The 16875-nt window shown below is 39.2% G+C and overlaps 1 protein-coding gene across 1 annotated transcript in view; it reads right to left on the bottom strand.

Moving 5' to 3' along the window:
• Positions 1–16875, bottom strand: part of ANKH (ANKH inorganic pyrophosphate transport regulator) — a 181239-nt gene that overhangs the window by 69309 nt on the left and 95055 nt on the right. Inside the window, exons 2-3 of the mRNA XM_089674835.1 lie at positions 3961–4177; positions 155–273 (exon numbers count right to left, since the gene is read on the bottom strand). Coding sequence (XP_089530961.1) covers positions 155–273; positions 3961–4177 — 336 coding nt within the window. The remainder of the gene's footprint in view (positions 1–154; positions 274–3960; positions 4178–16875) is intronic.

Genomic DNA, 16875 nt, shown 5'->3' with positions numbered 1-16875 from the left:
GATATTTCAGCCGAGTTGCTGAATTTTAGCAACCTTGAACCAATGACCAAATTTACTTATGAGACCTAAAAAACTATACTTATCAGACCTACATTAAACACTACATATGGCTGGTAGAAAACAGACATAAAATACAAGGTTCGCATTTACTCACCATAGCATCCATAAAAGGGAAAGCTGCCAAATAAAGAAAAGCTTTCCGTGTTTTACTTCCCACGGACTCATCTACATGATGAAGCTTGTTGATAATATAGTATCCCAGGTCACTATATGCTGTGAAAACATTACCAAAAATATTATTATAAATGACAGCGTGCAGGTAGATAAATCAGTTGACTGAATATGTAGTGTTTGTAATTGTGTAACACATGAATACTATTTTTTACCAGGTAATACTGTATATTACTAGTATTACATAAGTATACATACAAAAAAAACACTTAAGGGAAACATAGCAAATCTTATAAGGCATTTCACAGTAAACACTGCAAACATGCCATAGTATTGCACATAGCATGCATAATCACTTGACACTTAGAAACATGAGGACACAAAATAAAAATGTAATAAACCTTGTCAGTTTTTTTCCTTATTTGTATCCCTAAGGCTTGGTTAACATCCGTGCCGGTGGTGCCTCTGCAGGACCCGCACAAATACCTGCAGCCGCACCACCCACACAGAGAAATGCAGGACCTGCAGGCAGGTGCCATCATTTCTAATGGCACGCTGCCTGCACTCAAAATCGCAACCATACTAGGAACCCTGAGGAAGTCACGTGTTACCGTGACGCAACGCGTCGGAACACGAGGAGGATTCTGGGAGCGCGGTGATGTCATTTCCGGCGTGGCGGCCATATTTGAAATCCCTGTATCTAAATACCCATGCAGGAGAGATAGCATGGGGTATTGAAGGCTTGTGAGGAGATGAACTCAAATGTGAGTGGGCAATTTTATTCTATATTTATTTTACAAAATAAACAGGATTATGTGAGTCTTTTTTGTTTGTATATGAATCGTGGAGGAGACTGCTGATAGAGTATAAGAGGCGGGGGAGGTCCTGGTGAGCTATCAAAGTGCTGTCCTGTTTTAAAGCGAGCTGACCCTGTGGGGTCGTGGCAAGGAGGTGAGGGGCCATCACGGCTAAAGTTTGGATTCACACAGTGTGGACACGTGTGACACATGCATGAAGACTGAAAGGTTTTTTTGTTGCATTTGGACACTTTAATTCTTCTTTGGACTTATTATCATGTATAACAGATGGTTGCAGTGATTTTGATTGTCACTAATTGCACTTTATTCTCATTTTTTTGGAATACACGGGTTGCACAATTTTTGTAAATGCACAATTTTGCACATAAGTTTAGTACCTTGTGGTATTATTTAGAACACTTTGAATAGTCAGTTTGCACTTTATATTTATATTTATTTAGTTTATTTAGGGATAGTGCTGCACTTTATATTTATACTAGGAACATCAGTTCCTGTGTGGGCTGCAATTTCCAAAGTGGTACAGGGACTTCTTTCCTGCGTGTCCCAGGACACAGGAGTCCATTCAAATGAATGGGCTCTCATGCCTGCGCAAATTGCGACCCGCACGGTCGCACATATGTGAACCAGGAATAATGGAGAGACTTACTTTCTTTACTTTCCTGATAACCACTGTCACTGGGACTGAAATTAGGAAAAATCTAAAATTTATTGTCAGCAGAAAATAGAGGGGAGAAATCTTCCAAGAAAGGGAGCCTGCTATGATGATACATATCTAAAAGAGGATTTACCTACCTTTAGAGCTATTTACTCTTCCTTTTGAGTCTGCCAGAATGGCAAAATATTTGAAATAGGACATATATAGCAAAACAAAATTACATTTGACCAGGATTTTTAACCATTTCATACTCCAAATTGAGATATATTTAAAAAATTTAGATATATTTTAAATATAGCCCAAATCTTGTTTTAGATTTATAGGTAGTTATATATTGAGATGGTCCCTGAGAATGAATGAGGGAATGAGGGGAAATGTCCTCAGTAAGACCTCGGAAAGCACTAAAATCAACATGAGTACAAAGCAAAGAATTTCATGAGCACTACTAGTTCTGGGTTAAAGAGAGCGCACAACACAAGTACTGCATTACACTTTAACCACTTCAGCTCTCACAACTGTTTACCCCATAAGACCAGAACAGTTTTAGTATTTCTGGACCTGTCTATTCAGCAATAACTTTGCCATTACTTAAGAGAACACAGTATTATATCTTGTTTTATTAAGGATATACAAATATTTATTTTGTGATATTCGTTAAAAAAAAAAAGAGTAACAGAGGGAGAAGCAGCAGGAGTAGAAGTGGGTCATCGTGTCACCGTTCACCGTGATTGAAATTGGATCCACATCACTGGTTGACATGATTGAGGTTGGATGTGGGATTCTTCTTTAACCACTCCACTTCTTACACCTGTAACCCCTCATAGACCAAGATAACAAAGTAATGCGTATATTGTTTTTTTAAGGACAAACAATGATTTATTTTCATGATACTGTCTTGCAAAAATATTTTTTTTTAAAACGTATACATTTTATTTTGTAAATTGTCCAGTTTAAGATGACACTAAAATTATGATTCTGGCACAACACATTGCAGTTATTTAGAAAAGAAGAAAAGCTTTTTTATTTTTAATTTGCCCTTTTGAATGTCGCACTAAAAAAACTTGAAGAACAAAACAAAAATGAAAAGTGTTAATGATTAATAAATAAGAAATAAACAAAAAATCAACAGAAAATTAATAACTGAAGGGAGAAAGTGAAGACAGAGTTAATTAGGGCTAATTAGGGGGAACTAAGGAATATTAAAGGGATTAAATAAATACAAATGAACCGCTTGGCAAAAAGATCTTGATCGGCTGTGTCCCTGGCAGTATTGGCCATGGAAAAACACTGCATCGAAACTGGAAGTGAAAAAATTCACTTCTGGCTTTCATTTGCCACAGGAAATGGAGGAATGGCTGTTCGCCTCTGTGTACAGCCGACCCAACTCTTTACAGTTGTCTCAAGCTCCCTGATGGAACAGCGGTGGGCAGAGATCCCTTTCAAACGCTGTAAAAGTGATCCTTTTACAGTAGATCCGATAGCCAGCTCAAAACAATGATACTGGGATCATGGCTGCAGCTGCATCCATCCATCTTAATATAACCGCTCCCTTCCGAGGCCAGGATCAGTTGCTTTAACTCATCCCTCTGATATGCAGATGAATTAAACAGAGTGTTTGACAGCAGCAGCTGCTAGAGCTCCTGTATTCATTCAGCAACTCACAGCTTTGATTGTAAGAGAAAGGAATTGCCAGAAAGTGGAAGGGGTCGTGCAGCAGCAGGGCAGAAGGAATGGACGTTCTACTGTGTACTTTGATTACATTTTTGGGGCATGTGTAGCATGACCGCTGTCCTCAATGAGTTAAGGCATGGTGGTGTTTATTTACTAAACCTGGAGAGTGAAAAATCTGGTGCAGCTCTGCACAGAAACCAATCAATATTTTGATTGTGAAAGCCTAATTGAACAGCCTGAAGCTAGAAGCTGATTGGCTACCATGCACAGCTGCACAAGATTCTGAGTGGATCAGTTTTAGTAAATCTACCCCAGTGTCTTGTGTTAAAACTTTGGCCGGTCACTCCTGTGACTCATTTGCTGGTATATAAATTTCAGTCTGAAATATTAAGCTTTGTACACAACATTCATACAACAGTCGGTGATGAAAGAGAAAATGTGAAAAGGGGCCAATAGTTTTACCTTTGTGTTGTGAAAATATAAAATGTGCATTTATAAAATATTTGTTAAATTGTTATTTTTTTAGTTATGTGCAAACGACTTTTTTTCCCTGTAATATAATGTAGATATTTTTTAAATAAATCACACATGCACTAATATTTACTTTCATCTATAATCTAAATATAGCAGAACAAAAGTATATACCTATGAGTGTATGAAAGACTGCTGCCACAATACCGGCTACAACCATACACAGTACGGCTTTCATTCGGTCCCTTTTACTGTTCACAAACACCAGTCCCACATTCTTGAAGTCACTCATGGGACCGGTGAAAAACTTCATCAGGGAGTATGCCAGGCCGTAGCTGGCAAGCATCTCGATGGCATCTTCTTTGACGGCAGCTATACCCCGGTTTAAGGCCTGTGGATGAATATAAACAAAGTAACAGTTAGAATAAAGTGCATGTTATTTTGTCAGTCATTGGCAGTTATGACAATCTCTAGATACTTTACAATATATACATCCTGTATTATAATAATAATAACAATAGGGAAATGCATGCAAACAAACTCTACACTGATACGCTGACTTTAAGACAATAGGCATAATAAATCTCTAACACACCAGAAAAAGGATACTTATTTTCAAAAAATTGACAGTTATTTTCAGATAATGAAAATAACAGTCACATGGCTACAATAACTGTCCTTATCCTTGTGTTATGGCTTACTATAGTATGTTTTCCAACTAGGCAGTTATAAGCCTTTGTTTATTAAAAAAGAATAAATATAATGATTTTCCTTCCCAGGCTGCCTGATCAATGGCCAACTTTCCTCCACAACATTATGTTTCATTTTAATTGCAGAATTCGTTGGATTAAAATGGTAATGTAGATTATCATCAGGACCCAGCAGAAGGTAAGAACGAATGGGAATCACCATTGTTTTTTCCATACTTGCATTGTATATGTGTTGTCAATTCTTACTTAATACAAAATTCCAAGTCATATCCTGCTTATATATATTTATGCACTGGATTGAAAACTTGCTGTGTTCACTTATATTAATATTCTATGTAGCGGTACACTCATGTGGGCCAGCAGTTATTATCCGTAGATTGCCCAAAGATTGCCCCGAAGCCAGGCACACAAACACAATCACTCTTTTGCTCAGTAAACAGTCCAGGGGTGTTTTTTTATGTTTTTATTTTTAGGAGTGGCTTGGATAGGGATTGGGGATGAGTGAGATGCTCCAAAAAGAACTAAGTACACGGTGAGGACACTAACTTTCTTCTGCAGCAGTTTAAAGAAGAACTTCACTCTCTCAATCGACATTGACTATTATTAATCCTTATGCTCCTAGCATTAGTAAATAGGAAGGTATATTTTATTGTTTTAAACTTTGTTTTACAGTTCTTCAGTTACTTCCTGGTTTCCATGCCAAAGCAAATGATGTCATACATTTCAGCAGTCTTCAGGAGGGGAGGGAGGGTTCTCAAATCAGCCTATACCTGAGCTAAGGGCAGATAGATTCCAAGAAGTAAATACTACATGAATCATCTGCCCTTATTCAAGATGGACACTGCCGGAAATGCCAGGGGATGTTTTCAAAGTTATTTCTTTTTTAACCGCATCCCAACCGCCCTATAGCAGAAATACTGCTACAGGGCGGCACGGGTACGTATTTCCGGGTAGGGGGCGCACATGGGCCGCATGCATGCCCTACCTGTGCCACTATGCGCAGTCTCCGCTGTCAATCACCAGGTCCCAGCCTATGATTACTCACCGGCACCCGGAGATTACCAAGGACTGTTTTGTTTACTAACAGTTATCCTCCCTGTCAGCTGGGGCACACTGCTTTAAATGGCAGTGCACAGCTTCCAAAGCAGTGTGCTTGCAGTGAATCACACTGACACGTCCCCTATGTAAAACATTCCCAGCACACAGTTAACCCTTTGATCACCCCTCATGTTAACCTCTTTCTGCCCAGTGCCATTAGTACAGTGTCAGTGCTTTTTTTTCAGCACTGATCACTGTATTGATGTCACTGGAGATGTCAGTGACACCAAGTCAGTTCCCCCCAGTGTCAGAATGTCCACCGCAGTCCCGCTATAAGTTGCTGATCACCACCATTACTAGTGAAAATAAAAAAAATTGTAAATGCAATAACTTTCACGTAAACCAATTAATTTACACGTACTGGGATTTTTTTTTAGCAAAGACATGTAGCAGAATACATTTTGGCCTATGACGAAATTTGATTTTAAACATTTTTTCACTTGACATGTTTAACCTCCCTGGCAGTATTCCCAAGCGTAGCTCGGGGTAAAGTTTCAGTACCAAAAGCGGTAACCCCGAGCTACACTCGGGCTTACCATGCAGAGTTGCTGAGGGATCCCCTGCAGCGCTTACCTTGTCCCTCGAAAATTTTAAAAACTGACATTCACTAATACACTAAAATCGCATAGTAAAACATTACTGTTTCAAAGCATTTCACATACATTTTGTCCCGAGTGCTTTGTTCTGTGCCCTGCCTGCATTTTTACTGTTCTTTCTGCCTGGAAACTGAGAAAAGTCCATGGCGTCCAAAAAGCGTCCCTTTAGGTCAAAATTGGTTTAAGACCAGCTAGAGAACAGCGATAGTAAATCAGAACCACTTGCAGAATTGAGTGATAATGATTCGTGGGAAAATTCATCATCAGACACTGAAAACAATTCTGCGACTTTGCTCAGTGATGTGCGAACTTGGTGCTATATTTCAAATTTCAGTGTTTTTGGTTTGATTACATTATTGAATTAAATGTATTATGATTATATTTAGAGATGAGCGAATTATTCAAAAATTCGATTCGGCTGATTCGCCGAATTTGCGGAATAAATTCGATTCGATGCGAATTTATTCGCTGCGAATTTAACTTATTAAAAGGGTTTCTAGGCTTCAGAGAGCCTTTATATTAGTGCAGAACACTGTACCTTTAACTTAAATGCCCTTGGAGTCTGCTGGGGAAGAGAAATAATACTGTCAGTCAGTATGACATGCAGATGAGTGCCGTCGATCTTAGAATCACCGCACACTTCACTCATTTGGGCAGTCACGGGGCACGACGAAGAAGATGAAGAAGAAGAAGAAGATGAAGAAGAAGAAGAAGAAGATGAAGAAGAAGAAGAAGATGAAGAAGATGAAGAAGAAGATGATGAAGAAGATGATGATGAAGAAGATGATGAAGAAGAAGATGATGAAGAAGAAGATGAAGAAGAAGATGAAGAAGAAGAAGAAGAAGAAGAAGAAGAAGAAGAGGATGAGGAAGAAGAAGAAGAAGAGGATGAGGATGATGAAGAAGAAGAAGATGAGGATGAAGAAGAAGAAGAAGAAGAAGATGAAGAAGAAGATGATGATGAAGAAGATGATGAAGAAGAAGAAGATGATGAAGAAGAAGATGATGAAGAAGAAGATGAAGAAGAAGATGATGAAGAAGAAGAAGAAGATGAGGATGAAGAAGAAGAAGAAGATGAAGAAGAAGATGATGAAGAAGAAGAAGATGATGAAGAAGAAGAAGAAGAAGATGAAGAAGAAGAAGATGAAGAAGAAGATGAAGAAGAAGAAGAAGAAGAAGATGAAGAAGAAGAAGAAGAAGATGAAGAAGAAGAAGAAGAAGAAGAAGAAGAAGAAGAAGAGGATGAGGATGAAGAAGAAGAAGAAGAAGAAGAGGATGAAGAAGAAGATGAGGATGAAGAAGAGGATGAGGATGAAGAAGAAGAAGAAGAAGATGAGGATGAAGAAGAAGAAGAAGAAGATGAGGATGAAGAAGAAGAAGAAGAAGAAGATGATGAAGAAGAAGAAGAAGAAGATGAGGATGAAGAAGAAGAAGAAGAAGATGAGGATGAAGAAGAAGAAGATGAGGATGAAGAAGAAGAAGAAGAAGATGAAGATGAAGAAGAAGATGAGGAAGAAGAAGAAGAAGAAGATGAGGAGGAAGAAGAAGAAGAAGATGAGGAGGAAGAAGAAGAAGAAGAAGATGAGGATGAAGAAGAAGAAGAAGAAGAAGAAGATGAGGATGAAGAAGAAGAAGAAGATGAAGAAGAAGAAGAAGAAGAGGATGAGGATGAAGAAGAAGAAGAGGATGAGGATGAAGAAGAAGAAGAAGAGGGTGAAGAAGAAGAAGATGAGGATGAAGAAGAGGATGAGGATGAAGAAGAAGAAGAAGAAGAAGAAGATGAGGAAGAAGAAGAAGATGAGGATGAAGAAGAAGAAGAAGAAGAAGAAGAAGAAGACGAGGATGATGAAGAAGAAGATGAAGAAGAAGAAGATGAAGAAGAAGAAGAAGATGAGGATGAAGAAGAAGAAGAAGAAGATGAGGATGAAGAAGAAGAAGATGAGGATGAAGAAGAAGAAGATGAGGAAGAAGAAGAAGAGGATGAGGATGAAGAAGAAGAAGAAGAAGAAGAAGAAAAAGAAGAAGATGAGGATGAAGAAGAAGAAGAAGAAGAGGATGAAGAAGAAGAAGAAGATGAAGATGAGGATGAAGAAGAAGAAGAAGAAGAGAATGAGGATGAAGAAGAGGATGAGGATGAAGAAGAAGAAGAGGAAGAGGATGAGGATGAAGAAGAAGAAGAGGATGAGGATGAAGAAGAAGAAGAAGAGGATGAGGATGAAGAAGAAGAAGAAGAAGAAGAAGAAGTAGGATGAAAATAAGAAGAATTCCAGTACAGCAAAAAGTGTCACTGCAGAGAGCTCCGCTATTTCTGACAGTTCTCTGACAGTTCCTTCACATTTACAGCGGTTGAAACATTGTATCTATTTGTTTCCGAATAAAAACATCTGTATCCTAAATGGAAACAAATAGATACAATGTTTCAACCGCTGTAAATGTGAAGGAACTGTCAGAGAACTGTCAGAAATAGCGGAGCTCTCTGCAGGGACACTTTTTGCCGGCTGTAGAAGGGATGAAAATCGGCCAATCGGGAAAAATTCGATTCGTGCATCCGAAGTTTGCTAATTTTCGGATTCGGTGCGAATCGAATTTTTCCTAATATTCGAAACAAATTCCACTTCGCCAAGTTCGATTCGCTCATCTCTAATTATATTATTATTTTTTATGATTATTTATTATATTATCATTTATGATTTCGTGTTTCAAGTTTTTTCATACCCGGGATGTTTACTAGACTCTTGTTCGGACAGATTTCAGTGAGTTATTCCTAAAAATTACAGGGCTACAATAAAAAAAATACATATTTCCATGCAAAAAAATGTACCGCTTTCAGCACAGAAATATGGACATAATCATACCGCTAGGGAGGTTAATAGCAAAAAGTCAAAAATATTGTTTTTCTCAAAATTGTCAGTTTTTGTTTTTGATAGCACAAAAAATAAAATACGCACAGGCAATCAAATACCACTGAAAGACATACATTTAATTTGGGTGCAGCGTTGCAGACCGTGCAATTGTCAGTTAAAGTAACTCAGCACCATAACGCAAAAAATGGTCTGGTCAGGAAGGGGGGGTAAATCCTCAGGAGTGAAAGTGGTTAAATAGTGTTTTTGGTTTGCGCTACTCAGATGCAGTGCAGTTCCACTTTAAGTACAGTCCTTGTAGGGGCCAGTAATGGACTTGGCTTAGCTGAAACAGATAATGGCACAAATTTCTCTCTTTAAGCAACTTTAGTATAGTCCCTTTAACATAGAACAAGATGGACAAAGCTCTTCAGGATATCAGCTGGTATCCCGTTTTCTTGAACTCTCAGCTGATTGTCAAGCACCAGAGGGGTAGCAGCAGCCCACAGTCTCTAGGATCTCTCACAGAGTGTCTTTAGACGAATGGATGCCTCCTTCCAATGTCCTCCAGAAATGCCTCTAACAGTGATCCAAGGCCAGATCCAACAAGAGATAGTCCCTCAATTAGCTACCAGGCCTATCAGCTAGCCCAGCTGAGGCCTCATAAACATCCAGCATAGGGCAGGATTGCCCAGAGGGCAGCAGGCCCTTTAGGCTGGACTCTTCCTCTGCAGGACAAGACAAGCGGGCTCTAGATCTCAGACTATTTATACCCATTTCCCAGATGCCACCAATGCAGGGACCACAAAGATTGGCTGGGACTGTATAAATATTTGTGCTGCCCATTTACATTACTCCACACCTATGTTCCAGAAATATCTATGTGGCTCTGGAGATACAAAGTGACAGCAATGAAATCTGTAGCTTGTGAGACCCAGAGCAAACCCAAAACAATCACATACAGTTGCACTTACTAGACAATTGTTTGATAAAAAATTCCTCCAGCGCTGTAATGGACCCCAAACCCTACCTATCAGCTGCTTACACTCAAACTGATACCCAACCAGTGCAAAAATAAATATTAAACAATAGTGCAGCACTAATAAACCAAATCACTATAAATAATGCTACATGGGCTAAAAAAGCCAAACACACCTACATGTGAAATACTTAAATTGAAAACATGAATAAAAAATAAAAATTTAAATATATGAAATGTGAGAATTATGACACATCTTAGAGTGACCAAATCATCTTAGTGCCCCCCACACGTGCCAACAAATAATATTGGAATAAAAATAACAAACATAAATCACGTGATAGTGCCACTTCAAATCTCTTAAATGAACTAACGCATAAATATATAAGTCCAATATAAATAATTCAGTGATGCAACATACACATGCAATGTGCAATTGGTGCTCAGTTGTGTAAGTGCCAACACACTTTTCCACTCCAGCTGCAGTGCCTCCTCACCTCCTTTCTAAGACCCCTAGGGGCCACAGAGCTTTCAGGATCACCCTGGATCCTCAACAATCCCATCTGGTAAACCTCCTTAGTTCTCCTATTAATCCTCCTCCACCTTTTCTCCTCTGTGACCTTTGGGGTCCTTTAAGCAGAATTTTCTGTGAAATCTCACTCACATATTAGTGAGCAAAAAAGAGATCCTCCATAGTGTAGTAAATCAAGCTTGCAGTTCATTTATTTGTATACAGAAGTTACTCACATTGAAATACAGCCTCTTCCTCTCCCCTGCATGGGTAAACTGCATTCATGTGGTACTTCCTGGGAGTTTCAAGATGGCGCCCCGTACCGGAAGTGCGTCACTTCAAAACCGGAAGCTGCGTATCAGCGAACCTACGCGTTACGTCACGTGGTCTTGTGACTTCCTCGGTGCACTTACTACTGTAGACAAGAACTAAATTTGCCTAACCAAGAATTATAGCCACACTTAGTACAGAGGGAGTGAGGCAAACTAAATTTACCTAACAACACAATGCAGTGGATACAGTGAGCCAGAACTACATCTATCTACTGCTAGCACCTATCTAGGAGGGTGATACATACAACTACTTGCAAGGTATTTTAATGTACAAATGTACAGAGAAGTAATGCATAGTAAACCAAATAGTGCAACGTATGACTAGTATTAAAAAATCTGTAGTCACTTTAAAATGATCCTGTCAAACAAGAAACATGAGTAAAATATTCAACATTGTATATAATTAGTTTAAAAGGTACAAATGAGAGGCATTTCAACAATCACAGCTGCTTGGGTCTGACAGCAATCCCACAATGCATTTATTCCTCAAAGCAGTATTTAAAATTCTCAGTGGTATGCCAGAATTCACTGTTTTGAGAACTTCCTAACATCATAAACATTGAGTACTTGAGATGAATGCTTAATGTGTTCTCATGTTCTTAAGAGTGGAATATCCTCTTACAACACAGCAGTAGATTAGCTGGCTTTTACCTAAAGTGCACTAGCACAGGGATGGACAAATATGAATGAAGAATTTAGGAGCCAATCAGTCAAGTGTTCAAATTGAAATCTATAAAGAGGGAAGGTAGAAGGAGGGTACAGACATTTTGTCCTGACCCACATCAGTTTCAGTGCTGTGGATAAGGGGGTATCACTAGTCCTCTTGTACGGGGCCCAGGCCAGCAGGGGGGTCCAGGCAACTGTGTGAATTGCATGTAGGAAGGGAGGGTGATTGGCACAGTGGAGGGGCAATTACTGGAACCGATCCCCTATATGGCTCTTTCTGGAGCAGCTAAAGGGGGCCTCTTCTCCTCTCCCTCCCCCTGGCTATCAGCTGCTGCAGAAAGACATACAGGAGATCGGTTTCAGAAATGACCTCCCCACCACACCCTTTACCTTCCCTGTGCACCATATGTTTACCCTTGCTGCCCTGGCCCCCCTGTGTGCCCCAAACCCCCATAGTGCTGCTGACTTCCCTCCTCTCCTTCCCACTGGCAGCTGCAAGCACACAATAGGATCCTGTAGGATGGAGAGTGGGGGAAGGGTCTGGTAAATATGTCACATTGCCCAGCCCCTTTCTTTCCTGAATGAACACAATAAGTGATTTGTACCAATCACTCACTGTGTTCATTCATAAATGAATCATAGTAAACTGTGTTTTCTTTTAGGGGCCCTGTCAGGTTGGCTTTATGGGGCCTCGTGGTTTCTAACAGCAGCCCTGCACAGTTTTTCCAGACAGGCCAGTTTTAAAATTTTGGATTGTAACTCCTAGTCTTTAGAAAGTGTCTATTGGTTTTCTTGAGCCACATAAAGTACCATTTGGTTCCCGTATGAAACATGAAAAAGGATCTTAATAGGGGGGTTAGCTGGAACTTTAAACCCAAAACCAAAAATGTAATATATTGCAGCTTACCAATCATTAGATGTGGTGGCTGCAGTCATTTTCTTTTTTTAGGCTTTTTTCCCTCTGTTTTTACCTGGCGATATTGCAAGATATTACATTTTTGGTTTTAGGCTTAAAGTGATTATAAAGGCTTATTCTTTTAAATAACAAACATGTCTATACTTACCTGCTGTGTGCACTGGTTTTACACAGAGCAGCCCAGATCCTCCTCTTTTGGGGTCCCCCGCCAGCACTTTTGGTCTCTCCTTTCTGTCTGGTGCCCCCACAGCAAGCAGCTTGCTATGGGGGCACTTGCTGCTCCGTGTGTTCATTCACACACGGAGCCGCAGCTTAGCCCCACCTCCTGTCTCTTCTAATTAGCTCACTGGCTGTGATTGAAAGCAGTGGGAGCCAATGGCTCCCGCTTCTGTTTCAGCCATTGAGGAGAAGGAGTCCCGGGATAGCCGCGACTCCAGCGCTCATCACTGGATCGAAAAGGGGCTTAGGTGAATATTAGGGGGTGCTGGGGAGGATGCTGCATACAGAAGGTTTTTCATCTTCATGCATAGAATGCATGAAGGTAAGAAGCCTTGAGCCATTACAACTACTTTAATATCACTTTAACTGATACATTTGCAGAACAGCTTAATCTGTCAAAAAAACTGCAAACTTGCTGGCCAGGTCACCAGCTGAAAATAAAGAAAAGAAAGCCTAAAAAATAATACTGTTTTAAACAAACATTTATCAGGATTTGGAAGCCATTTAGCAAGCATCACAAGTCATACAAGTCAGCATGTTAAAGTTAGTAGTTTGTATGTTATATAGACAACTTACAAGTAAATATATCCATATTTCTGGAAAACCTGCATGAATGGCCAATGCTGGCCATAGATGGATTGAAGTTCGGCTGATTCAGCAGGGACTGGATCCATTTTGATCCATGTGTGGCCACTGCCACTCAACAGCCTGAATTAGCTCCTAATGGCAGTGTATAACATTTAAAAAGCAAAAAAAACACTGCAACACACAAAAAATACTTTGAAGCTGATCACATTTTTGGAGAAATTATTTTAATGCTTTAAAGGAAAGATTTATTGCAACACAAACAGGACAATAAACAAATTCCTAACCCTGTCTCTTCACATTACACTTTTGCTGCCAAACTAAGAAGCTGACTCTGTCTAATACCTGCTTACCTCTGTGTGTACTTATAGCAGACTGAATGAGAACTATATAAAATAATGATAGATAGTATTAGTATTGGTATTAAAAGTGGTTCTAAAGATATAACATTTTTTACCTTAATGCATTCCCTATGTCAAGGTAAAAACAGTCCCAATAACAGTATGACCCCCCTCCCCAGGGCTGTGCCCATCTATAGCAGCTCGCTCCTCTCTTCCAGCATTCATAGGACAGAGAGGCAGCAGTGGAAGCCATTGACTATTGCTGATGTCAATCATAGAGTAGGAAGACGGACTGAGCTGTGCTGTGTGCATCTATGGACACACACAGCTCGGCTCAGGAGTGAGCTCACTTGTTTGCCCCATATCAAGTTTTGCTTGCTATGGTGGCAGGCACAGAAGAGAAGAGGAGGAGCCGAGAGCACTGGCAGGGGGATCCCAGAAGAGGAGCTTTAGAGCCACTCTGCAATTCCACTGTACAGATCAGGTAACTATTATTATTTTAAGAAAAAAACCTCTTTTGATAAATGAACTGGCTATGATTGTGATAAATGCGGGTAAAGACATTAATATGACATTACATGCAAGCACATCCCAGTGTGACAGGTGATGGCACTGAGCAAAACTGAGTGGAACTGATGAGTACCAGCACACATAGAAAAGGGTAGCCACCTAGTTTGTGCAATGATATATACAGAGTTGTGTTTGATGAACTACCTCCTTATAAGATGAGAGAAATGACAAGGAGATGCAAGGGATGGTGTGCAGGACAGCAAAGGGGAGCCATCATCCAGTCTTCATGAACTAAAAACAGCAGAAAAATCTCTTTGCCACAAGTCACCAAACATCCACAGATATCACCAATGAGTGAATCAACACGATCTAGACCAAATCCTGGTTCATGCACAATGCCATCCTCACCACAGGTTCTGATTTAAACCTCAAACATGATGAGAATATCGGACAAAAGATATACATCTCATATTGAAAATTAAGAGGTTACTAAAGCTATGAAAGTTTTCATATGAGAGAATACCACTTCAGAAGTAATGTAATGTATTGTATCGTAATCTGAAATCCAAAAATGCTTATGCCTGCGCCACAGAAGATCTAATAAGCCCACCTCTTTAAAGATCTCTTCAGTATGAAAGCACTATGTTACTTATTATTGTTGTACAAAAAACTAAATCTAGTGCAAAAAAAATGAATTCAATTACATGTGCATTCACTTCCAATAAGTCAAAAAGTGGTAGCACTGCTGCTCTCCAGCTAGGAAAACAATTGTAACAAGATCTGAAATATATAACAAGGATAGCACTGTGCTCCACCTAGGTGACCTCCTGAAGTGCTGCCGACACCAAACTTATACCCAAATAAGTGAATGATCAATTAAAACCCTGTGGGGTCTAATGAAGGAGGTGAGGGGGTATTTTGGCTGGTAAAGGATTGGCACGTGTGTACCACGTATACGGCACATTATATATTCTTGCATGAAGAGTGAAGTGTGAGGATCACCACAAATTATCGTATTACTATTATTATATCATTTTGGACTTTTTGAATTATTTGTTCACTAATTATGTGCACCAGTATACATATTGTTTCATAATGTGCAAATAGGAGTGTGTTTGTCACTTTTTTCACTAAATATTCCCCGTGAGGGAATTCACGTATGACACAATTATTTTATTATTTATGTATTGATTTATCACCTTGGATATATATATGTAGGGGATGTATATAGAGTGTGTGCATTGTAACACGGAATTGTTAGTATTATTAGCGCTACACTATTTATTTTAATCTCCTGAAGTGCTCATGTGCTTATTTACATCCAATTTAATACATGCAAAATAGCAAGTGCTGCATAAAAGTGTGATAACCTCACTATACCCAAGTTATTAAATAAATAAATAGCCTGTGCTAATTCATATATATAAAATAAACCATATGAACAAATAAATCGCCTATACGACTGTATGTATACAAACTAAATAGTCCCAATATGCCAAACGTTTTTCAAAAACAAAAAATTAATAAATAACCAGTGCGAATTATTATGAAACTATTCCCAGTTGTGTACACAGATGAACAATTATGAAATCCACAAATAAATAGTCCGTGCCAATGTAGGCATACAAAACAAATAGTCCCAATGTGCAAAACTTTAGTCTTTTTCTTTTTGCTCGTTTCTTTCTTATCTTCCACCAATCACCAGAAAAAACGTGTCATCCACCACCAAAACGTTTGTCAGATGCAATCACCAAACCCAAATGCTGGTAATGTTATAAACCAGCATATAGCGCCTTCTCCCTCTGGAAGTAATGTCCCACCGGCCAGGCAATCTAAAGTGCTTTCTCGATAATGGAAATAATTTGTATCCCAGGAAGGGAGAAAAGCTCACATGGCATAAAACCTTTTAAAACATCTATTTTTTAAAATCACCTACATCATAATGCCTACACTGACACGAGTATAATATTGTATTTTTAGAAAGCAACCCGCCCGATCAGAGTTTAGTTTGTGATTTTGTATAAAAGGAGTGGTTGGTGATTCACAAATCACTATCTCTGGAAGATGTCCAATGACGAAACGCATAGGGCGGGATTTACACGAGACGTCACCATGCACACCGAAGCTCCAAAGCCACGTCCAGATACTCTCAGATATTGTTGCATGAACTGTCGTGATCGGCTCTCAAAAGCTAACGATCAGAATATCGTATGATCGCTTCAAAATTGCTTTTTTAGACGTTTTTCTCATTGTGTATGGGGCATTACCCTAGCCACACAGCACTGGGTTTTGAGAGCAAGGAGTTTAAAATGTATGTTTCCACGTTATATAAAATGCCCCTTTAAAAAGGCGATACAATAAATTCTCACATCCTCCACATCCAGTTTTTTATTCAAACATTCAACTAATACACAGCAAGGGATAAAAGTCAGCCACAAATTATACAGTCTAATGATTGACTGTAAAGTCTAGACAAAATGCTTTCATAAAAAAAGAAATGATTGATTGTATTCTTTGTCTGTGGAGTACCTGTCAGCTGTATGAAATAGAGGATGTACAGTTGTGTCCAAAATTATTCAACCCCCACTGAAATTGAGTGTTTTGGCCAGTTTGACATTGCTTTTGATCATTCAGTCATCTTGCTTACATTTACATTAAAGAGGCACTTGTAGGTCAGACAAATATAACATAACAGTTATAATGAAATAACCACAAATGTCTTTTCTGTGCTCACAGCATTATCAGTTTTATTCAACCCCCAAGTGACATTCAATCTTAGTACTTAG

This window comes from Staurois parvus, unplaced genomic scaffold (assembly GCF_062004578.1).
Source record: "Staurois parvus isolate SC_StPar_1 unplaced genomic scaffold, SC_StPar_1.0 ptg000153l, whole genome shotgun sequence".
Classification (NCBI taxonomy): domain Eukaryota; kingdom Metazoa; phylum Chordata; class Amphibia; order Anura; family Ranidae; genus Staurois; species Staurois parvus.
Note: the sequence above shows the minus strand (reverse complement) of the source record. Positions and strands in the feature narration are given on the sequence as shown.